Source organism: Synchiropus splendidus, chromosome 13 (assembly GCF_027744825.2).
Source record: "Synchiropus splendidus isolate RoL2022-P1 chromosome 13, RoL_Sspl_1.0, whole genome shotgun sequence".
Lineage (NCBI taxonomy): Eukaryota > Metazoa > Chordata > Actinopteri > Syngnathiformes > Callionymidae > Synchiropus > Synchiropus splendidus.
In genome coordinates this window covers 3,232,125-3,256,677 of record NC_071346.1, presented here as the reverse complement: position 1 = coordinate 3,256,677, position 24,553 = coordinate 3,232,125, and the positions used below count along the sequence as shown (strand labels likewise).

Genomic DNA, 24,553 nt, shown 5'->3' with positions numbered 1-24,553 from the left:
CGCGTGCGGCCAAAAGAGTTGGATCCCCACTCCCGACTCTCTTTGCCTCTTAGTGGTGATTTTTTTTCTTCTTTTTTTATCTCTGTTGCTGGAGGATGTTTTTTAACTCTGCTACTTTAAATACGAGCAAATCTTCTGCTGAAGTGGAACTTCATAGTCTGACAATACTCTGCTCTGTAGAGGAGCTGTCTCACCATGGTGGGAGGAGTCAAACTCCTAACTCATCTATGTGTGACAAGTCATTGTCGCTAGTTGTCTAGTTAGTGTTGTTGGTGTTGAACTCAGGGTTACGTGTTTGCTTTGTTGTCGACGGAGGAGACGCCACTCAAGTCAACACAAACATGAAGCATACAGTGTGAAACACAAGGAGGAAAAGCTGCACAAATACAGTGTCAGACAGAGATCTCAAACCTGTGGCCCACAGGCCATTTGCGGCCACCAGGATGCAGTACTGCGGCCCGCCACTGGGTGCCCAATGATGGTGTGGCTCCCACCTTGGTATCAAAGGAACCTGTTCTAAAGAGCTTCAAGAGGACTGAGGCCAAAATCCAATTTTTCAAAAGCAAATACATACAACCGAATGTGGCGAAAGTCACATGTTCTGAGTTGAGCCAAATTTGAGCTTTAGGCTTCAATAACATTGAAGGGTTTGAAAGAGGGTACTGGAACCTGATTGGGCTGATGGTTCAAGTTCAAGGTTCGACCACCAGGGGGGGTTAAATAATCACCAAAATGTCAAACACAGTCCGTTGGGAAAGTTTGTATTTACTTTTTCACCGGAGAATCAATGATTTGGGGGGTGGCCTCCGACACCACCACTCAAACAGCCGTCGCTCCAACAACTGTCTTCTATTTGCATCAGTTTTAGTTTGTTTCTGAGCAACGGAATGTGGAACACATTCTAAACACAACGCAAGACAATGTAATTACAATGCAAGCGCAACATACCACAACGCAAAGTTAACACAATGGACTCAGAGTGAGGGATGAATCTACAGAGGTTGCTATTGGGAGGTCAAGATCAGAAATGAGTCTATCAGAGGGACGTGGAGAAGTTGGAGAGCAAGTTAGCGTGGTCAGATGTGTTGTCGTGAGGAGAGACAGTGATGCACCAAGAATGTTGGATGAACCAAAGATGAAGGAGGCTGTGGAGGTTTGATGAGGATGATGAAGGTGAAGGAAAGTGTTCATGTTTCCCAGGTCCTGTCACCTCACCACAGGGTTGCTGCTGCCCAGCAGGGGGCGGTTTCTGATGAGGGGACACAAGTCTGGAACAAACCTTTAGCTAGCCGCCAGAGCTACTGATGGATGCCGACCGGAATCTTCACAGAAAAACATCCAGGAATGAAGGACAGACCAGAAAAGTGCCGCTTCCTGGATGCAGAGAGGAGAAGAGGGAGTTAGCCTTGTTTTATTTTTAGCCGCACACCTTCAGGGGTTCTTGAAAAGTGTGTTGATATCACAGTTGTTCCCCGCAGTTGACTGTAGCTCTGTCACTCGCCATCACTCAACATTAGCCCGAATGCTTCTCCAGCGTGTTAAAGGCAGGGGGGGAACGAAAGCGGCTAATCTGGTCATTAGCATGCAGACTGGCGGGAGACAACGCTAACCTTTAGATAAGAAGGCTGTTAGGCTCGCTGGAATATTTGGAGGTCGTAATGAGGCCTTTCTGCTTCCCATTTGAATAAATTGTCATTTGAATTTATTTTAATGAATTTAACCGGGGTAATTGATTGTTTTACGCCGCGCGACAAGAGTTTGGTGAAGGGCTACATTATATGGAGAATGATAAACACACAGCTGTCACACTCCAGGTTAGCACTCAGGTTTCCTCCCACCGTCCAGAGGCAGCCAGATACACTGTAGGTGTGAGTGTGGGTGGTTGTCCAGGGGGTCCCCTGCCTCTCACCCTAATGGCTGCCAGAGTGTCCCCCTACTTTGGTTTGGTTTGGTTTTGTCACTGTAGAGGAGTGAAATATAGTGTTTTAACTTCATAAGAACTTCTCACAGTTCAGGAGGAGTGTTTTAGAAACCAACGTTTTCAGTTCATTCTACTACAGCGCCATTTCATGAAGCTAATTTACATGAACCAGGCTGTTAGCTTAGCTATTTAGCCACCAGTCATGTCTGAAAGAAGAACTACACTGCCCCTGCTGGACGTCAGATGGGACCACATGCAATGTACAGTGGAACCTCGGTTCTCGACCACAATCCATTCCAGACGGCCGAGACGCGATTTGTTCGAAACCTGAATCAATTTTTCCTATTACAATGAATGGAAAAAGAAAGAATGCGTTCCAAGCCTTAAACTAGTCTTTTGTAGGAGTGAATGTAGAGCGTCTGCTGCAGGTGGCTGTTCCTCTATGTGTGTGGCCGCTGCATGTGGGAGGGGTTGGTGAGTGAGTGACGTCTCTCCAGAAGTGAAGAGGTGCCCGGTGCGTGTCCAGCTCTGAATGTGTGCTTCTGTGCAGTTTGGCTGTGACAAAGTCATAAACCAAGTCACGCTCTGTCCCAGACTGGCCTCATCCCTGTCCCAGCTCCAGCCCACAACAGGACATCAAACCCTGGAGTGAGCGCTCCAGCACCTCCCCTGTGACACTCTACCACGGTCCAGTGCGGAGACAGGAAAGGTTTGACACCTCAATATGAAGAAAAAACAGTCAGTAAATGGAGCTAACGGGACACGTCTGCATACAGAGGCTGTGTTATACACAACAAAGCGCCTCGTGGGTCAGCTGGTCGGTCCGCGCGCGTTCCGCCTTTTTTCGGGGGGGTTCGAGTTCTGGATTTTAGTTCGAAATCCGAAGCAAAAAAATCTCTAAATTTTTGTTCGAACTCCGATTTGTTCGTAGTCCAGGACGTTCGAAAACCGAGGCGCCACTGTGTTACAATAATTCCTTTGAATGAACAAATATGAGCTGTCGCACCTGGAACTGAAGCACAAACAGCTTCATACGCGGCTGTGATGCGGCGGCTAATATTAGTGAATGAACGTGAGCAGAGAGCGAGGCGGGATGGGCCCACGCACGCCACAGATCTGCCTCCACGCCGCTTCCTCTCACTTCCACGTGCGTGATTCAGCTCCACATCTAGAGTTTGATTCTGCCTCAAACTGACTCAAGTCTTTGTTTATTTATTTCACGGGCGGATGCTGAATCAGCAAAGCTTTGAAGATACCCTTCATCTGGATGTGAAAACTGAGTGGAAGAGATTAACAACTGAGGGGGGAAATAAAGCAAAAGAAATGAAACCCATTTTCTGTGGAGGAAAAAAAGTGATGAAAGAGACAAATATATGCATTTATTATAATGTAATAAAACAAAACAAAATGTGTTTTCAAGTAAAATGAGGTCATCATTTTCACAAGTAGTTTACAAGGATTAATAAAGTGGAAAATAATAATAAAAAGTATGAATAATACACAAGTAAATGCGACTAATAAATATATAATAATATGACAAAACTTGGCTTGAAAACCAAAATTATTTATTAATTTCATAAATTTGAAGTATGGTTTCATTTTAGCATAAAAATTGCAATTCCAGATACAAATCCAGATAACAACAAATATGTTTATGACTATCAGAAAAAAAAAAAAAAAAAAAAAAAAAAAAAAAATATATATATATATATATATATATATATATATATATATATATATATATATATATATATAATCTTGGGGGGGGTCAGAGCGTTGGAGGGAGACACCCCATGACAGACACAGTTCAGAGGTGAGGGGAGGAAGTCATGCGCGGCGGTGAGCCGTGTGACCCTCCTCAGTGGCGGGGCAGACTCACTCACCCGTCCCTTTGTTTGGATACATGGAACAGCTGAAGCATTTAGCCTCCTGTCACTTGCCCTTGACTCGGTTCTGAACCGGACCTGCCCGGCACATCATCACTGCACCACTGAGTACCAAGACACCGAGATGACATGCAACACGGGGGGGAAGCGTGAATGATGATGTATTCCATCGCTCACCTGCCACTGCTTTCGTCTCTGCTCTTTTTAATTTCCCTCTGCCTCCTCTGCTGTCAGCTGGAGAGGCGTGAGACCCAGAACCTGTTCCTTCTCCGGCATGAGGTGACAGCAGAGACGCACAGGAGAGCAGACGCCACTGAACTCAGACGGAGCTGGAAATGCTCGCTGGTGGACGTTTGATCCTCTCAACAAATTTTTTTTTTTTCAGTTCAATTGCGCTTGAACAGCGTTTTATGTTCAGTAGTTGTGTTTTTGCCGTGTGGCTCACGTTTGTGGTCCGATATGACACAGTGTGCATTTAATAACTATGTATTTTCATGACTCTTTTTCATTGTCAGAGTCGCAGAAAGTTGATATTTGAGTAAGAAAACCATTTTTAGACACGAAATCGGAGGGAGTATTGGCTGCGACGATTCAGGAGCAGAAATTAACATCATGCTCTTATTGATTCCTGTGAGTCTGATCGATCAGGGAGGTGAAGAGGACATTAAAACATCCCTGTTATCATCCTGTGTGTGGCGCCTTGTAGTCACCCACCATCAGGGTCCAGGTTCCTTCCTCCAAGATATCTAGGTTCAGCGAGGGTTATGTTCGGAGTTGAGCCAAGTTTGAGGTTTAGTGCTTCAGGTTTTTTGGGTTTGAAAGAGAGTACAGGAACATGATTGGGCTGATGGTTCAAGTTCAAGGTTCGACCACCAGGCGGGTAAAATAAGTCAAACTCAATCGCCAAAATATTAAACACAGTCTGTTACCATAAAGTTACTTCTTCACTATCAAATCAAACATCAAACATGTCTTCTATTTGTCTCAGTTTTCGTTTGTTTCTGAGGAACGGAATGTTGAAGTATATCGCTTACGACACCACTAGTTTTAGGGGTGATGTAGTTTTCCTGCTTGTTTAAAATAAGGTTTGAGCAGACTTCTGTGCGCCCCAACACATGACTTGAGTTGGTCGCTGGGTCCTGCATTTAAAGTCAGGTTGAAGGGAGCTACAGATGGCGGCTTCTGCCTTCATTTCCTCCGTGTTTCAGCATGTTTCCACGAAGCTTACGGATACAGGGCAAATGGAGCAGTACCACCAGAAACCATAGGGGGCAGTGTTGCTGTTACGACCTGATACGTAGCTCTACTGAGACACGACATACTGTAACAATGGCGGAAATTCCTCGGCCTCACCGACCACCGCCTCCTACAACACTGCCTGCACATGATCAATACTTTTTCCACAGTCACCATGTTTGTTTTAGTGGTTATACTGGTGAACAGCGATACCAAGGTAAAGACGCATTCAAGCATGTGATCTGCGACGGCACCATCACTCATATTCGTATGTAATGGGAGCTTGGTACATTAACAATTTCAAGAGAACGCCTCCTCATCTTGGTTATCATCTTCACCTACCAAAGTTTCCGTCTCCGACTGGCTTCAAAGCTGCAGAGAAGGTGTTTAACATCAGAGAAAGAGGCGGTGGCAGCGCGAGATGCAATGCAACTGCGACCCACCTCCCCTCAGGAAACCCAGCCATCATGTTGTCAGGCCATATTGATCTTTGAGAAAGAGTGAATGAGACGGCTGCAGAACGAGAGGTGAATAGAGAGAGGTGGCACTGAAACCGGAGGAGGGAAGGACGTTTGTTTCCTAGAAAGTGGCTGCTGTGATTCTATCACGCTGAGCCCAAGCCTGACATTTCGTTCATGCTTTATTCCTCGCTTTGGCATTTCAAATTAATAAAAGCTTTTAATAACTGTGCAGAGGAAAAGATAGAGGCGAGTCGTCATGTCAGGCGATGAACAGCCTCGGGACTTTGCTCCCCTCTCGTCGGTTCCATCCCGGTTTCATCCCTTCCCTCAGCATTGACCCCTCATTGTTGGAGTCAGCGTCCCCCGTCTCCCTCTCATTGTCACTTAATGCACTTCCAGTCTCTTTTGTCCCACATTTTAATGCGTTTTAAAGCCGCTTATGAGGCGCTCGTGCCGCAGTCCGCCCCGATTGTTGTGTGTTTTTAATTACTTCTGTCTGGAATGAGATAGTTGGGAATCAAACCGCAGTGTGTTGTCGGAAATAGCTGCGCTTTTGTCGAGTCACAGATGTCTGATGTCGCCATGGACACTTGAACCTGACTCATTAGCCGCAGATGCCCAGTTACAGTCTCTCGCCGGGTTTGATGTCGACCATGTGAGGAGGCTCAACCCTTTAACTGCTGCGCCAGGAAGGGAATTTACTTTCTGAGATTTTGTCTTTTTATTTTTCAAAACAAACAGTATTTCTACTGATTTATTTTTTCTACATACAGTGGTACCTCGGTTTTCGAACGTCCCGGACCTCTAACAAATCGAAGTTCAAACAAAAATTTCAGGATTTTTTTGCTTCTGATTTTGAACAAAAATCCAGAACTCGAACGCCCCTGAAAAAAGCCAGAAAAAACATAACATGCACGGACCGACCAGCTGACCCATGACGCGCTTTGTTATTGTGTATAACACAGCCTCTGTATGCAGACGTGTCCCGTTAGCTCCATTTACTTGCTGTTTTTTCTTCATATTGAGGTGTCAAACCTTTCCTGTCTCCGCACTGGACCGTGGTAGAGTGTCACAGGGGAGGTGCTGGAGCGCTCACTCCAGGGTTTGATGTCCTGTTGTGGGCTGGAGCTGGGACAGGGATGAGGCCAGTCTGGGACAGAGCGTGACTTGGTTTATGACTTTGTCACAGCCAAACTGCACAGAAGCGCACATTCAGAACTGGACACGCACCGGGCACCTCTTCCCTTCTGGAGAGACCTCACTCACTCGGCAACCCCTCCCACATGCAGCGGCCACACACATAGAGGAACAGCCACCTGCAGCAGACACTCTACATTCACTCCTACAAAAGACTATTTTAAGGCTTGGAATGCATTCTTTCTTTTTCCATTCATTGTAATGGGATAAATCGATTCAGATTTCCAACAACTCGCTTCTCGAACAGCTGTCAGGAACGGATTGTGGTCGAGAACCGAGGTACCACTGTATAGTTTTTGTATTATTTAAACCTTGCAACTGTTCTGACCTCCTTGCTATGAGCTATGAGCTTGAAATCTGCTCTGACAGGTGAAGGGTTAAAGAAGCCAGGTTTATTTGTGGAGACATTTCAGCCTATGTCATGTTTCGTTTGGGCAGAAACCAAGCGGGAGGTGAGGTAGCAGAGTCTGAGAAGGTCCAGGTGTTGGACCTTCAGAGGACCTGGACAGCTGTAGTTAGGGAAATGTTATGAGTCTCAATGTACAATTTGAAACATCCTCAGATGGTCCACGGTGTCTATAGAAAATGAAATTGACTGAAGGTTTTCATGAATCACTGTCTCGATATTTTCAAAGCAATTCTCACGCCTCTTTCATTAATGTGACATCCAGGTTAGGAGGTTTTATTTTGAAGGGTGCTAGACAGGAAGTGGCTCCAGAATCAGTGGTCCATGTATCGTCCATAAGAAAGGTTTCGCTGACCTTCGAAAATCCTTCTTTTCATCAGCCGCATCTCGTGAGGAAGATTCCACACGTAGCGAGAGAACACGGTGGTCAAAACCGACGTGGAGACGTCTGAACGTTTTGGTTCCCGCACACCCACAGAAAGACTCAAGTGAGATCTAACAAAGAGAATTAAACATCCTCTCATTAAGGCAGCGCTGAAGCACTTTATTAAATCCGGACATCAGAGGGAATCTAATCCCACACAGCGTCTCGCCCCGGAGCACGAAGACGCTGAGCAGACTGCAGCAGGACACACACAGTCAGACCAACAGTCAAACAACGGAACGCTCTCACGCGCCGGGTCGACATGTATGGGCGCAAACGCTTGGAGCGCAGCTCCTGCAGCACCCGAATGAGAGCCATCCGTTTCCCCCGGTGGGGGCTCACCACATGGGACAGATAATGAGGCCAGGTGTTAATTAATGCAGGGCGCGTTTCCCCTCGTCTGCTGGCGCCCAGTGAATCCCAATCGAGGCTGAAGCTCCGGCGGTTGATCTGCGACTTCAAAAGGCCAGACTGGCGCTCCGAGGAGAGGCTTCAGCGAGGGCTCGGCCTCCGAGGGTGGGGGCTCGGCATGTGGCAAATCAAACCGGGGACTCGGGGAGAAGTTTGTCAGCAACAATTGGACGTCACACACATCGCTCCAGAGCGAGCCAAGCCACGTTCATGTTGTTTTAGGCGCTTAATAAAGGAAGGAAATGATCAGAAGTGACACACACCACAGGAGAAGCCCAGTCTTTATCCCTGTCACGGCCGCAGTCACCTGCTAGTTTGTGTGGATTTGATGCCTGTAGAAGCCTTTTCACTGTATTACACTTGAAGTGGAAAAGGATTTTCAACTTTACAACACTCTAAAATGGCATGAACCTGAGCTGTCACATGTGTTTATAATCACAAACTTTCACTTTCATTTCTGCCATTTGCGACTCATTTTCCAGGTGTTTTAGCTACAGTGGTTGAACTGAAACTGGCCTCGTGTGGCTTCCTGAATGGCTTTAGGTGACTCAAACATGGGGCAGACGCACGTCTAGCCTTCTGTGGAGGTAAATCTCCGCCATCGATTTTTGGATCTGACAGAGATTTCTCCAGCTCCTCCAACACAATAAGCACTCACTCAAAACTTGCAACACACTCCTCTTTGCCCCTCAACACAGCACTCCACACTGTCCCACCACTGATCCAGAAGATCGTCCTCCGGGCCAGAAGGGGAGAGAAGCAGGAGGGAGAAACATCTCAACACCACTTTCAAGTGGACTTTGAAGGTTGATGCTGAAGTCAGCCTTCCGCGTTGCATGTCGATGCATAGGTGTTTGAATGGAGTCACATATGTTTGCACTGCTGCTGCTTGGTATACAGTATATTGGACCTTACGAAACTCTGGTCGGGATCATGGTGTCTAACTAAATGACAGAAGCACAACTGCTGCTCCCAGAACGAAAGCGAGAGTTGCACATGCCACCCAAACCCTCAAATATCAACCGCTCTTGGCTTAGCTCTTGGTTTATCTGGATGAAGTCTCTGGATGATAATCTCAGAAGAGACAAGATGAAGGGGCAGTTATCCCACTTTAACCCGAGACGTGCCGGTGACTCTGGTCCATGTTTAGGCCGTGAAACGAGGGCAAGGCCTCGGTTCTCAGGAGCTGTTAGAATGGTCCAGATCGCACAAACCGTTGTGGAGTTGCGCTGATTTTAAATGTCAAGCCTTGGTGGCGGTGACAGGCTTGACACCAGAGTGAGCAAATGTGAGTCTCACCTGATGAAGGCAAACAGACACTGAAGGTCATTGAGCTGCTCTTATTGACCCACCAGATGAACGTGGTTGATCTGCTGGTTGACATTCTCCACCCCAGATCCAGAGGAGCACCGGGGTCAAACTGCTCACACCTTTCGCTCCGGTGAAGGTCACGAAAATGAAAAGTCCGGATCGTGAGCCCTGACTGCAGGTCATTAAAGGCCTATTGGATTTCTGCCAAAGCTCTGACTCTTCCAATTTCTCACCACCGCTCATCCCAGCTGACTCCTCCATCAGGCTTTATGCTGCAGGGATCAGCGCCCAGTACTGTGTTCAGGAACACGTGCCCCCTTTAAAGCGCTGACCCAGATCCCCACGCGCAGAACATGAAGGTAGCTGGCTGAAGGCGGGCCACAGATCCATGGAGGAGCTCAACGTGCGGATGTTCATCGCACTCCCTGATGATCCCCTCGTGGCCGGTGATTCAGCTCTGGTCATCGTCATCTCTGGATCCACTCCCTCAACACTGAGTCACAGCCAATCCGCTGGTTGTAATGTGTCAAATTCTGGACCTGCTACAGCAGGAGGTGAGAGACGGAGCCGCGTAAAGGGTTGATCGAACCAGCAACACCTCAACCCGCAGGTGTGAAGGAATGAGATATCGTTCCGGTGGCAGCAATCATTCGCACGCAGGTGAATTCTGAGGGGAGTCAGTGCCGGGCAGACGACGCGCGGAAATGAATGAGACAAAAATGGTGGTCACAAATCTGTCTCCACCCGTCTGATCTTGGTCCAGTTCCTCTGTCAAACTTTAGAACCCATTGTGTCCCACAAGTCTACTCTAGTTTTTACGAAAGAAGAGCGAATATCTTGCTCCAGAATGGGGTCAGTCATATTTTCTTTTTGGAGCTTGGTCTCCCAGCAGGAGTCCCCACCAATGTTCCCTCCAATTTTTCATCTGTCTCAGCAAACACAGGTTTCTTTCACTGTCTCCACACTTCATTTCCTCACCTGACAGTGTACACTCTGTGTATTGTAGTCTGAAACAGCGCTGCAACCATTCTCTCTCGCGTGTTTCTCTCTCTCCCCGCCGCCCTATTGGCTCACTGCATACGCACATTTTGACCAACCGCGAGCGACTTACAGTAAAAACAAAAATAAAATTCAGGTCTTAAACATCAACCAGCTCAAATAGTTCAATTCAAATAGCAGCTCTTCTAGTTGCTGACGGCAAGAAGCTCTGTAGTCTGGAAATGGTGGTAATTTATATTCAATCCAGGATACATTTTTGTTGCGCAGAGTAGATGTTTTTGTGAGCTGAAATCGTATCAGCTGTGCGCAATTGCGCACGCTTGCATCTTCGAGGGAACATTGGTCCCCACTAGATCCTCCCTTGCCACTTCAATCTTCTTCCTGTGTCGCATCCATGAACCTCACTGGTTGCCCTCCTTCTCCTCCTGGTCTGATTTATTGTGGTATTACGGTAGTTACATGAAACCAGTGGCGTGGACTTGTTAGCTGACCACCTAAACACCCTCCCACGCTCCTGACAGAACGTAGTAATAGTTGCTATGAAACTCTAAACAGTTGAATCCTGATTTATCGGACACTGTATTTCAACGTTTTTCGGATTCGCAGCAGCATTCCGAGTGTCGATACTGGAGGTAAGGGGCTTGAATGGTTATAGCCTCTAGACTTTCACCTACTATTCTACTGTTCTGGACTCTACTGAGTGCAAATGAGGCTGGAGGATAATAAGCCTACGAAAGAGCTTAGTATTGAGAAGGCTTTCCATCTCGCACTGAAAAACCCGAGTCCAATCTGTCCAGAAATCCGTCAGCTGGACTGATTAGTCGGACGGCCGGCGCCCATCCCTCACCGCGATCTGTCACTGGCCACAGGATTTATCGGCAGAGTCACGTCTTGTGTCAAAAGGCCCAGAAGGAGGACGGGATTTGTCAATCTCGGTGGACGTGCGTTGGCCAGAACCACAGAGGTGGCTCCGTCGCCAACTCTGGCTTATAAACACGCGCACATTTGAATCCACTTTGCTTTTGTTTTTCAACCTCCGTCCAGGCCCGAACCTGCTCCTCTATCACTCCCTCCTGCCGCTCAACACTCTGATATTGGATTGACCTTATTGGCTGCTGAGAGCAGACATCATTAGCCGTGACCATCCGCTGACCTGCTGCTCTCAGCCACCGCTCCGGACAGATCATATCACACAAAGCAGCGGGGCCCAGGCTGCGCTGACTTCTCAGTCATGAAGGTGGAAATACAGAGAAGCTTAGAAACGCCGGCAGATCTCCTCAGAAATAGAGACCTACGGGTTCAAATGCTCTGTCAGTGGGAAGTGGCAGTTTGTCTGAGAAAAGATGCCCGTGTTTTGGGTGTCTTGTTTGGCTTGTAGTTCGACATGTTTCCATGGGAAGACAGGTCCTCCTGACTGACTACTCTGAACTGAGAAGACGTCGACACCAAACCTGGCAACACAGAGCCCAACACGAGTCCACGTGACTCAAGTTGCGCTCTGGCAATTCAACAAGGGAAAAAAGAAGGCACAGGAGCGAGTTTAGAATTCTTTTTTTTTTCATGCTGGTCCATGTCCAAAAACACAAAGCCAAATGAAAAAAGACAGTCGGCACAGGATGTTCCAAACTGTCACCGGCTGCTCGGTTAGATCAAAAATTAACAAGGTGGTGGAACTCACACGGACGAAGGGGAAGAAAACAGGAGTGAGGGAAAAAAGGATCAGAGGTACACAAAGACAAACAGCAGGTGACAATAGAAGGCAGTTCAGAGACAGAGAGTCGGCGTGTCCTCAGGGGCAGGCGCCTCCAAGGGCTTCATCCAGGTGATCAGGCTGAATGGAAACAGCTGCTCTGGTAGCAGCCCTCCAGAACCTCTGAGGAGGAAGTAGCTACGCAAACTTTACGACAGCACCGGAACAAGATAGAGGCTCGAGTCATTTTCATCCCTGTCCTGGTTTAACTTCCTGTTCGGAGCAGCGAAACTTGAACGACCGGAACAAGATTTGTGGTTCGAAAATTTCGCTTTTTTCTTCCCAACAAATCCGAACGCTAAGCCATTCTTTCATTTCCCCATCTTCCTGTTGAAGTGACAAACACGCTCCGAGTGGAATCACTTTGTTCCTCCTCCTCCTCCGCTCTCTGGTCAGATGGAGCGCAGAGAGATTATTGTTTATCAATACCTGCCCCTGGCGGCGGCGGCGGCGGCACGCGGAAGCCTGCGTCTGAACTGACCCGAGGAGATATCGATCTTCATAAGGCACTGTTGTTGCTGTCGTTAAATACCCTCCACAGGAGAGCCGATGAAAGGTCATGATCCTTTCTCTCCTGATCACCATCATCATCCGGAGGACACCTGGGACTGGGCGGCCCCGGGGTCACGTCAAGCCCATCCACTGGAACTATTGGACCCCAGTGAAGTCAATTAGAAACCTGAAACATAAAGTCTCTCGTTGAGACATTTTTATAGACTTGGTTTCTAGCCACAAACTCGACTTCCCCCACCTCTCAAGACGTGTTAAGAAAGCTAGGGTCTAAAATAAGCGGACGGAATCTGCTTCTCTTCCATTTCTCTTCCTCTTGTCGGAGAATTTTTCATCCCTCCGTTACTGTAGAATCTGAGCTCTTATTGTTCACGGCGTGGCGACGAAACACTTCATGGGACAGAACGTGTCAACATCCTCCGCTCCCATGTCTACGCGCATCAGTTTCAAATCAACATGGTTGTTTATTCTGCCTGAGTCACTCCTTCAGCTCATCTCAGAACATTGCGTTTGGTGCCCCGTAACCAGTGTTGGGCAAGTTACTACTTAGTAACTTAGTTACAGTTACTAGTTACTGAGCTCTTCTTCTTCGAGCGAAAGTCACTTTTTTATAACTGTACATTATAGCGGAGCTCAAACATAGTCATCTTAGAACCGTCACAGAAGTGTGAGAGCAAGTGAATGAATGACAATATTGAAACTTGGCATATTTATTGTATCTTCACCTTCACCTTCCGCTTATCCGGAGTCGGGTCGCGGAGGCAGCATTTGGAGCAAGGAAGCCCAAACTTCCCGATCCGCACAAACCTCCTCCAACTCTTCTCCAGATTGGAATAGCTTCTTTTGGACGTATTTTCGAGCCTCGACATAGCTTGCACCCCACTACAGTATTTCTCTGGTCTTTTACAAAGGAAAAAATAATGAGAATATTGGACCGTCAGCGATTGCAGCCATTATTTTTTTTCACACGCGCTGCGTCTAATGTGGTCTTCATGTCCACCACAGAAGCTTTTGATGTGTATTGTGGACACTGCTTTTTAAACTTTTGAAAGAGTTGTGAATGTGAAGTAAAGAGTAATGAGCATGTCTAAATCACAGTCGCGATAAAACGCGTTGGTAATTTTAGCAAAGGAACGCGCTATGGCACTGGTTATTACAGAAGATAACGTAGTTCCTAAAACCCGTTACTTCACGTAACGGAACTCAACAGCCTATTTATAAGGAGAACACCTGCCACTACTACTGGTTTCTGAGATCTCCTTCTTTCCGTCATGACTCAAAGCCAATGACCACAGGATGGCCAAGTTTGCCTTCTGGCTCAGCTCTCTTTTACGCACAGTAGTGCAGTAAAACGATACCGTCCCCTGCTGCACCGATTCTCAAAAAGTTTCCGACTCACTTAGGGATGTTTGTTCTCAGCTGCACTGTAGAGGTGCTTCAAAACATTCCCTCCAAACTCAAGCTAAAGTGGCTAGCAACCCAAGATTCAAGTGAATAACCAGTTTCCAGTCTTCTTCTCCCTGAAGTATTCCGCCTCTCTTCAGCCTCAAACAGCAGAATATTCCTCTAAATAAAGTCCCACCTTTGGCATGAGTGAGAGAGCAGCCATCCCACCATTCAGCTCCCAGAAAGGCAGTGTAAATAACTGCTTTTGAGTCACATCAAGGAGGGAAAGTGTTTCTTTGACAGGGCGAATGAGTCTGGCTTTGTTGCTGCCGGCACACCTTGCGGTTGTAGAAGCGAGCGAAAACACTTAGCACATGCGAGTCATTGCCTGTACCCGCCGCACAAACGAAACTCTCTCTTTCAAAGCCGCTGCGCGGCGATGACGCCTTGTGAGCTCGCTGTCTGTGTGGGCGTTCTTGGAGGTGAGAGCCGACTACTTTTAGCTCCTGACATCTGACTTTTACAGCTCGCTGCAACCTACTTCTCCGGCATGCTGTAATTTACTCGTTGGCACGTCGTAGCGGAACCTTTGTTGCCATCCTAATTGGATTATGCAACAGTACGCGGCGGCCCAGTGACCCATAATCGCTCAGTCTCATTGCCGTGTGATCACCTCAAGCTAAGCAGCAAGTCACTGATATCATATCGCCGTTCCCACGGGAATAAATTAAGCTAAGCACATTAAAGATAATGTCTTGAAGAGGCTGTGGAAATGGAGTCATCTGGTGTTCGTACGTACGGAGCCGTGGGTAGGTTAGAATTGGATATGGATTGTCTTCGCATGGACATTCAACGGAGGAGCGTAGTCCGTGTTAAAGATGAACTGAACGTGGATTTAATCTTTCTTCATGTGAAGAAAAAAGATGGAGATTCTTTTGGAGGTCTTCGATCTCCAACACTTGTGACCTCCAAACTTCTCCACATGTTCCTCTGATGTACACATTTGTGAACTTCTCTAGCTCAGTATCTTCATCATGACTCTTCAAGCTCTGACCCCTGGTGAATGGAAGCGTCACGCTACATATCGTAGAAGCGCCATGGCACGGCATAGATGACGTCGCACTTGTAGTTTCGTCGCTGACCACTGAGAGAGCGGTCAGTCAGACAGGAAGTCAGTCCATGAAAAGCAGAGTAGATTTGAGACAATCTCACTTGATGTTTCACGGACAGCGAGGAATGTGAGACATGGGTTCATCTGAGAGTATGAGGGGCCAAAACCGAGTTGAGAGCAAGGCCAATGACAAAAGGTGAGAGAGTGAGACCAAACGGAAAATTATGTTTCTTTTGCAGTAAAAAAGAAATGTATTTGTATGACTAATAGACTGAGTTTGGTCTCAGTCTCGGGTGCGGTGGTCACAACTACAACAAGGGGGGTCAGTAGTGAGAAGCTTTATGTCACGGGTCAAGGGAACGAGGAGCGAAAGCCACGTATTGAGGACGTGGCGCTGGACCCAAGTGCGAGTGGTGAAGGTTACAGTGAGGCAGGAGCGAGTAAGAAATAATATTTAATAATTAAACAAAACAACAGAATCACAACTGAAAGCGTCACCGAACCGGGAGAAAACAGAGCAAAATCTAAATGTCCAAAGGGAGAAACCAAACTAGCAGAAGTCCACAAACATGAGTTAAAAAGTCCAAACAGAAAACGTCACAGAACCGGGAAAAAACTAACTTAAACCACAGGGAACTAGGGGAGACGAAAACACAATGAACCAAGATAGTCAAGAAACACACCAGGAAACACCAAGAGACAAAGCACTAAACTCAGGCACCAGGGTTTAACACAGAGTAATCAAAATTAGCTAGCTAGCGCACAGAACGAGAGACCGAAACAAGGAGAGCCACCAGAACCAGGAGTTACCACGGGGAACAAGACGAGTCCAAATCTCAGGAACTAGAGGAGGAATACAGGGGACACAGAAGACTCACCGCGAAACAATGGGAGAGTCCAAGGAACTAGAAAGGAACGATCTGGCACACGTTGCTGGAGTCCAGGTGTTTTTGTAATCAGGGTGATCAGAGGTAGATTGGCTCCAGCCGTGTGCCAAAGAAACAGGAAGAACGGAGGGAGGTAAACAAAACCAGGACTCAAAGGACAAAATAAAACCAGGACTCTTAAGGACACTTAAGGTGTTCATAAAGTTTCCAAACATACATCATAGACTACATCCTCTTTCACGTCCCTCATCGCCACCCTGTCCACACTCTTCTCTTCACCTCCCTCACCTCTGTGCTTTACAAATATTTAAATGGTTCCCGCCTTACTTTAAACCACTATATCATCCACAGACATCATGGTTTCGGCCGGTTTTAGTGAGATGAGTCAGCACATTATTGAGAGACAAGTGTTTTTATATCTGTGGTTGCATAGGTGGCCAGCAGAGGGCTCCAGTGTTGAGAGATAGTCTCGGACACTTGCTCTCGAGTGAGGGTCAGATGGCTTTATGGTGATTCAGGTGTTGCTCAAGGTGGCACCTGAAGCTACTGGCTCTTCAGATCTGTCCACCTGCCTCTTACATGAGTCTGAAAATATTGCCAAACTTTTCTGAATCCAGTACTTTAGCGAATGATGCGGCAAGTCACTCGGACCATGAACCGGGTTTAACTTTCTCAGCGTAAAAGTTTTACTTTTTGCGCCTTAGTGAAGATAAAGCATGAATACATGAACTCCATATCTGATTTGCTCTAAAAAGCGCCCATGGAGATAAAACTCGAGGTTATGAATCAGAGGTTATCGCTTTTTTATTTTTAAAGCGACGAGTTGGAACTCGGCTTTTGAGCGACGACGGCGTCTTCCGCCGAAGGCGTCCACTTGAAGACAAAAGACAGTGACTGTTCTCCAATAAAAGCTAATGGCGTCTGCTTATCAGTATTCCTGGCGGTGATCTCTCTCCGCGCGGCTCGGCAACACTGCAGCGATAACCCAGGGCCGCTGCCTTCTTCTCACCTTTGGATAATTTTGCGTGTAGAGTGTCAGATGATTGCAGATTATCGAACCACTTTACAGTTGATCTGAATCTCATCAGCACTTAACCTCATTGTTCCTCCGGCAGAGGTGAGAAGAATGTCAATCGGAGCGTCTGCCTCTCTCTTTCTTGGGTTTCTCTTTCGTTCCTCTGCCCCTCCGGAGTACACAAAGACGCACACACACACACACACACACACACACACCAGATCGAGAGCGGCTCCATCTCCGCTCAAACCTCCGACGCCACAGAACGCACCCATGAAAAATGCATGTCCCTTTTGAGGCCGTCGTAAGAGACGCTCATCGGGATTCTAATCCCACCGCATGCAGACCACCGCACCGGAATGTGAATCGCCGCGGTTGGTTCAGTTTACTGCAAGTATGAAGGGTTGCATGACTTCAGAAGCCCAGTGACTAACCAAGTGACCCTCTGGTCCTCGCAGGAGAACCCGTACATGTGCAACAACGAATGTGACGCCAGCACCGACGAGTTGGCTCACCCGCCGGAACTCATGTTCGACTTCGAGGGCCGCAACCCCACGACCTTCTGGCAGTCCACGTCCTGGAAGAAGTACCCCAAACCCCTGCAGGTCAACATCACGCTCTCCTGGAACAAGACCATCGAGCTCACCGACGACATCGTGCTGACCTTCGAGTCGGGCCGGCCCGAGCAGATGGTCCTGGAGAAGTCCCTGGACTACGGTCGGACCTGGACCCCCTACCAGTTCTACGCCACCGACTGCTTGGACGGATTCACCATGGAGCCCAAGACGGTGGGCGACCTCACGCAGCGCACCCTGCTGGATATCATCTGCACCGAGGACTACTCCAGAGGCTACGTGTGGAAGAACGACAAGACGGTGCGCTTCGAGATCAAGGACCGCTTCGCCCTGTTCGCCGGGCCTCGGCTACACAACATGGCTTCTCTGTACGGACAGCTGGATACCACCAAGAACCTGAGGGACTTCTTCACCATCACCGACCTGAGGATTAGGCTGCTGAAGCCAGCCACCGGCGCCACCATGGTGGACGAGAACAACCTCTCCAGATACTTCTACGCCATATCGGACATCAAGGTGCAGGGACGGTAAGACCGCCTCGCTTTCAGCCTCCTTTTCATTGAAATTCTGGGTCTCAGAAAAGAAGACTCTCAACCGTCGCCGCTCATTTAATGAGCAATTTTACGGTCGAAACATGACTCAGCTTTTATTAAATATCGGGTCTCTTCCACTCACTCCTCTGGAGTGAAAGTATCAGTGAAGCAGGATGTTATCGGTTGGTTCCACCCTTCAGCAACTAGAGGCGCTTTAGGTGGCGACTCCTTTTTCCGAGCTCAGCAGATTCGCCCCGAAAAAAAGACTATAATTACAGTAAAGTTCTAGACTCCATTTGGCCTTCAAAGTTTGCTTCCTTTCAGGTGGTGGCGAAGTGAGTAGGTGGAAAGACGCTATTGTGTCCTTTACCTGACTGTGGAAGGGACTGAATGCTTTGAGCTCCAGTGAAGGGTTCAACGCCGACATCAGCATAAAGACAGAGGAGTAGCTTCAAAGACTCATGGGTTAATGAATCACCGTGGCCCCAAATACACCCCTCATACAGGCTTGATAAAAGCCTCAGAGAGATGAGCTAATGAAGAACTTAATCGAGTAAAGTACCATCTCAAACAAAGTGAATCGGATCTTTTGAGTCAGTAAAGAATAGAGCTTCATAAATGTTGCCGCTAAGATGACGTTTCATTGTGAACTAGCTTCTTTAGAAGCAGAAATCCGAAGCTGCCGCTTCGGTTAAACATGGTCCGAGGTCTGAAGGACTCATATCTACGTTAACCCTTGAGTCACAAAGAAACTTGAGGTGTTTCACTTTTTAACCTTGAGTGGATATTGCAAGATGAACAGGAAACAAGCAAAGCAAAAGAGTTCCCCTGAAACGGACTCAGAAGCAGCGCGTCCGAGTCAGGGGAAAGGTGAACGGTTCTACTGGCTTTACTCGGATTAAAAGAGTCTTTTCCAGCTGAATCTCCCCGGGTTTCTTGTCCCAGATATTTACAGTGTGACTGGAAAGACTCGAGGAAACGAGTCACTGGGCGACTGTAAAGACCAGCCGGCTGCTCCGTGGAGGGTCTGAAGATGCCGTTGGTTTACGGGAGGATAGCTAGCTTGTTAATGACCCGTCAGACGAGCCCTGGGTGAATTTAACTGCTCGTCACTAATTGGAATTCAGGCGCCGTCAGCGGCAGATTAAAAACCATTAGTGCGTCGGCTAATTGGTGGGAGACTAATCAGGCAATTAAGAGCATTTGCCGCTGATTAAATGCTGGTCCTGTGGGGACGCGGCGCGACATCAAGGATGGCGAGGACGTGGTGGCAACCTGAGTGTGGAGACGAGTTGGATCTCCCCAGTCCCGAGTCACAGCCGTCCGACCTGCACAGCTCCTCCTCGACCTGGTGACTTGCTGCTCCGAGTTCTCTGAGAACCAACTGTTTCACTGTGTTATTACCATGTTATTACCACACTGCTGATCTGGAAACCCTCTGACTTCTGGGTGGGAAGCAGCGTCAAGCTCCTTGTCTCCGCTCGTGTAAAATATTCAGCGACATCAGAACAGAGGTCGACACACGACGATAAATAATGTATCCCAGAACAGAATGGAGAAGGTTTGACTCTCCACTGGCTGCAGCGGAACAGCTCCAACCACGCCAGCGATGAAATGGATTCCCTCCAGATGTCAGTCAGCCTCGTCTAGTCTGAAGAATTATTGTCTCATTTTATTTCTCATCATTTATTCAATTTCAAGGGTGCATTATTTATTTATTTTTCTTATTTTACGTCTTTTTTGACCGATATTTTTTTTTCTTTAAATATTTAAAAATATATATTTTCATTTCAATTTCAATTGCTTAATAGTCAAACTCGGTAGCTAACAAAGATGCAGCTTTAATATTATACGTCGCAGTTCTTTCCTCAGATATTTTATAAAATATGAAACTCTTTTTACTGAGTGTGTTACTGCAAAATTTTATCTAGTTTTTCACGTTTTTTTCTTTATTAATTTCAATCTTTTTTTTGCTCATTTTAATTGTGATTTTAATCATTCTCAATATTCTTTCTAATACATACTTTGTAGATTACTACTTCCCAAAACTTCAGAAGCTCATTTTGGTTTGTGAATTTTTGGGGAATTATATGCTCCACAAACTGCAGCGGAACATGCAGAGAATTCAACTTCAATTTCAGAACGCAAAGTACATCCATTACAAAATATGACATTATTCAAACTGGGTGATAAAGAGAATCTAGTATTTATTTTCATTTATTGTCTCTTATTATTGCTTTCTTTTTTTTTCCTGAAAACTTATTTCAGTTTTTTATTTATATTTATTTAATTTTTGGTACATTATTGACATTAATTTATTTATGTATTTATTTTGCAATAAAATATTTGCTATGTTATATTCAAGTATAAATATTAGAATATTTGTTGTGAAGAAAACTGATTTCCTCAGCTGCTGCAGCTCATTTTACGCTCTGACAGTTGCAGCAGAGGACCACACAGTGATGGACGGCTGATGCGTGGGAGCTCCAGTTGCAATACACAACACAGGACCATAGCAACGCTTGAGATCTAAAATGAGTTCTGTTGCGTCCACACTGAAAGGCTGAGTGAAGCGGAGGGACAGGAGCGCAGAGGGGAGCCGAACACGAGCTGGTACGGATTAGCTGCCGCTGCTTCCCAGGCCCCGCTGCCGCCCCACAGATGCGCAGCTCTGACCGCGCCGCCGCCCGCCAGCGCCGGGGTCTTCATTAACAAGCAGACATGTGATCAATAAGTTCAATAAGCGAGCGCCGAGGGAGGGGCGGACGTGAAAGGTGGGAGAGCGCGCGCAGTTCAAGGTTTTTGTTTTTTATCGACGCACAATAACATTTTCAATCGATAGCATAATGAGGCCGGCGGCGGCGGAGGTGAGGCAAACAGCCCTCTTTTCTCTGTGTGTCAGCTTTTCCTCATCACTTCCCAGAGATCCGCCGTGGCTTTCCGGCCATCGCCTTATCACCGGCTTTGAGGCCTGGAAAGCTGTTTTTCTTTTTCTTTTTTTTAATAAAATTGCTGTTGTGTAACAGTTCTGGGACGATAGAGGAGATCAACTTGGATTCTCTTTCACTCCGAGTGAGGCGTCCGTCACAGCTGGGATTTACTTTAACGTCAGTTAAACATGGCGGAGGAATTTCTGCTCAGTACGGAGAAAATCCACACAACGCTACGGCAGAATTGTTCAATACCGCCTGAGTGTGTGTGTGCACTTGTACATGCCGCCTGGTGGGGACCAATCCACTGGCCTTGTCGGGCTCTTGCACCTTCGTAGGGATCTTTTGCCGGTCCCCACAGGTCGAAACCTCAATTTAAGGACGAAGACTTCAAAATAACCGGGTCATTACTGTCGGGTATCAGTTTGGTTCAGAGTCCTGGTTCATGTTTGCCATGTGTTTTGGAGGGTTAGGTTTAGGGGGAGAGGCTGGGGAAAGGGTGATGGCCGTGAGAAACCACACAACAACATATGTGTGTGTGTGTGTGTTTCTGCACGCCATGTCACATTAAAATTGAATACGTCAATACATTTATACGAGAAAAGCTAGAGTTAGAAAAGCAAATGTTAGTAATAATATTATAATAATACATATAAAAGAACAGAGAACAAGCACAATAGAAGCAAAAACAAAATATTTAATATAAATATGTAATGCACAATTTCATCACTAAAAAAATCGATGTGATCACGGGGATTTTTTTTTCTTATTTTATAAAGATGATGATGATATTGTCACGGGTACGAAGGGACGAGGGAGATAAAGCCACGTATAGAGGACGTGGTGTAGGACCCAAGTGCGAGTGGTTATAGGCACAGGAGGCAGGAGGGAATTATAAATAATATTTAATAATTAAACTAAAATAGAACAGAAAGCGTCACCGAACCGGGAAGAAACAGAGCAAACGCAGAATGTAAAAACAGTAACGAAACTAACAGAAGTGCACAAACATGAGTAAAAAGTCAAAACAGAAAGCGTCACCGAACCGGGAGGAAACTACAAAAGAAACCAGGGAGCACACGGAAAAAACAGGAAGAAAACACGAACTCAGGCACTTCAGTTCAACACAGAGAAATCCAAAAAGCTAGCTAACAGAACAGGAGAAGCCGAACACAGGGAGAGACACGAGAACCAGGAGTTAAACGAGCTAGCTGCACACAAAACAAAAAGCTGAACAGAGAGGGAGCGATACGAGAACCAGGAGTTAAACGAGCTAGCAAACAGAACAAAAGAAGCCGAACACAGGAAGAGACACGAGAACCGTCACCGAACCGGGAGTTAAATGAGCTAGCTAGCATAAGAGACCGAAACAATAAGAACCAGGAGTTAAACGAGCTAGCTAACACACAGAACAAGAAGCCAAACACAGGGAGTGACACGAGAACCAGGAGTTACCACAGGGGAACGAGAGGAGTCCAAAATCACAGGAATCAGAGGAAACATCACAGGGAACGTAGAAACACACAGGGACTAGGAGAACTGGCAGGAAACAAAGACAACGATCTGGCACACGTTGCTGGAGCCCAGGTGTTCTTGTAGACCAGTCATTAGAGGTTAATCGGCTCCAGACGTGTGCCAAAGGAACAGAGGGGAAAAAACCAAAACCAGGATTTGGAGCCAGGAAGCGGAGCCATGACAGATATGACAGCTCATAATTGAATTGCTTAATTTAATTTAAATATTTTATTTTGGATTGAAATCGGTTTCAATGAAGAGGAAAAATGAACATTTATTGAAATAAAAAAATATATATTCTCTTAGAAATTATAATTACGCTAAAAAAAATAGAATGATTCAGTGGCTTCTTAGCTCAGCGGAGCTCCCATAACAGTGTTCAATACCTCGTACCACTCACCAGTCATGAAGAAGCCGACTGGATCACATGACCCCCTCATGACCAACACCAAATAATCCAGAGGCCTTTTGCGCAGGGTCAACACTGTCTCAGAGTCGGGAGTGACAGATGGACGGAGGCTTCTACTTGACAGCAGGCAAACAAGTCCTGGGGTCGGTCAGCCGCTGACTTTAATTCAATTACAGTTGATGTGGACGTTCAAACAGTGACGTCAGACCATCTGTGCCGCTGCTGTTTTCGACCGAAAGTCTAAAGTTTCACAACGAAACAGTGAGAACTAAATCTCTCAATAAGAAGCAATATGGCGCTCTAATACGTGCAGGAGACGATAGCTCGGTGGACAACAGACCCGACGCGGTCGTGACCCCGGGAGCTGCTTCTGTCGGCTCTCCCTCCGCTGCCTTTACCAAGTTGTGCCCACGCCGGCTCACTTCTCTTCCAGCAGATGTCTGTCACGCGCTGCGGTGTGATCTGCCAGTCATCGCCGCGTCGCCGCCGTTTAATTAGCGCTCATTAAGGCGCCGGCTGTCGTACGGTGTCAGAGAAGGTACGTCAACTTCACCAGCCTCCGCAGGGCAGCGCCGGCAAAAGCAGTACGCACAGAGTTAGCTGGACTGTTTCAGGGAAGGAGCCAGGTGAAGGTTTAATGTGGCTGTGGATGGAAAGCTCTCAGATATGCAGGGCAGCTTCCATCTTTAGATGCTCTTTGAGAGCTTTGGTTCGCTGAGGGTTGAGCCGGCAGAGACTCAAACTAGATCTTCTCAGTGAAGCCAGTGGTCGTGCTGCAATGGAGGAATCGCAAAAAGGTTAAACGCTGAAGAACGTCTTCAGTCAGATGAAGGAACTTGAGCTTCCTCTCTGGTCAGATCAATGATCGAGGAGGTGATGATGGATTAGCCACCACACAGACTCGACTTACATTTTCTGTGGTGGAGTTTTCCTCGGATGACTCGAGAATGCTTTTATAGCAAAGGAGCTGATGTTCTTCATCTGGTGGAGAACCCATAAGAGTGGAGGGCGCTCAGCTGAAAACAAGGTGGTGTCATCAGCGAATTGGAGAAGCTTGACTGAGAAGAGGAACCAGAGGAACTTGTGGTTGGAGAACTGCTTCTCCGTCTGGCTGCTTCCTGTCTATAGAAAGGAGGTGTGTGAGGATGAACAAGAAGGTTTTTTACCTCGACTTTTGTACCTGAACCTTGCAGTTCAAGTAGTCGACTTGGCCGCAGACAGATTAGTGATGGCGCCTCCTACCTGCCGCCAGCTGCTCCTCGGTGAGTCGCTTGGGAAGATATGCCATTCCTTGAGGCGGTGACTGCTCCTCTGATGCTCACAATCATTCCGTTCCGCCTGCACCGATTTGTCCAGGAGCTAAGCTAACATCACCGCAGTCTTGGATTCGCCGCGGCGGCCCGCTGGGCACCAGCAAACACAGATGTTTGAGATTTCTGTATTTGCACCGGCATCACCACTCTCATTTCCATACTGATGCCTCACCTGAGTTTTGACTGAGCGCCGCGGCGCCACCTCCAGCAGGACCAGAAGAAAGGCGGTGGGAGACATTACCGTGCCGCATACCGCCGACCGCGCTGCAGCGCCGTAATTGGCCCTGTCATTGAAACAAATCACGGCTTTTCCGAGGCCCCGACATTCAAATTCTAATTCCCCTCCACGTGCACACGGCGTCGGAGG

The 24,553-nt window shown here is 47.1% G+C and overlaps 1 protein-coding gene across 2 annotated transcripts in view; it reads left to right on the top strand.

Annotated features, from left to right (window-relative positions):
• Positions 1-24,553, top strand: part of LOC128769939 (netrin-G1-like) — a 52,386-nt gene that overhangs the window by 9,701 nt on the left and 18,132 nt on the right. For both annotated transcript variants that reach the window (XM_053884061.1, XM_053884062.1), the window contains exon 3: positions 17,370-18,013. In XM_053884061.1, the coding sequence (XP_053740036.1) occupies positions 17,370-18,013 (644 nt within the window). The remainder of the gene's footprint in view (positions 1-17,369; positions 18,014-24,553) is intronic.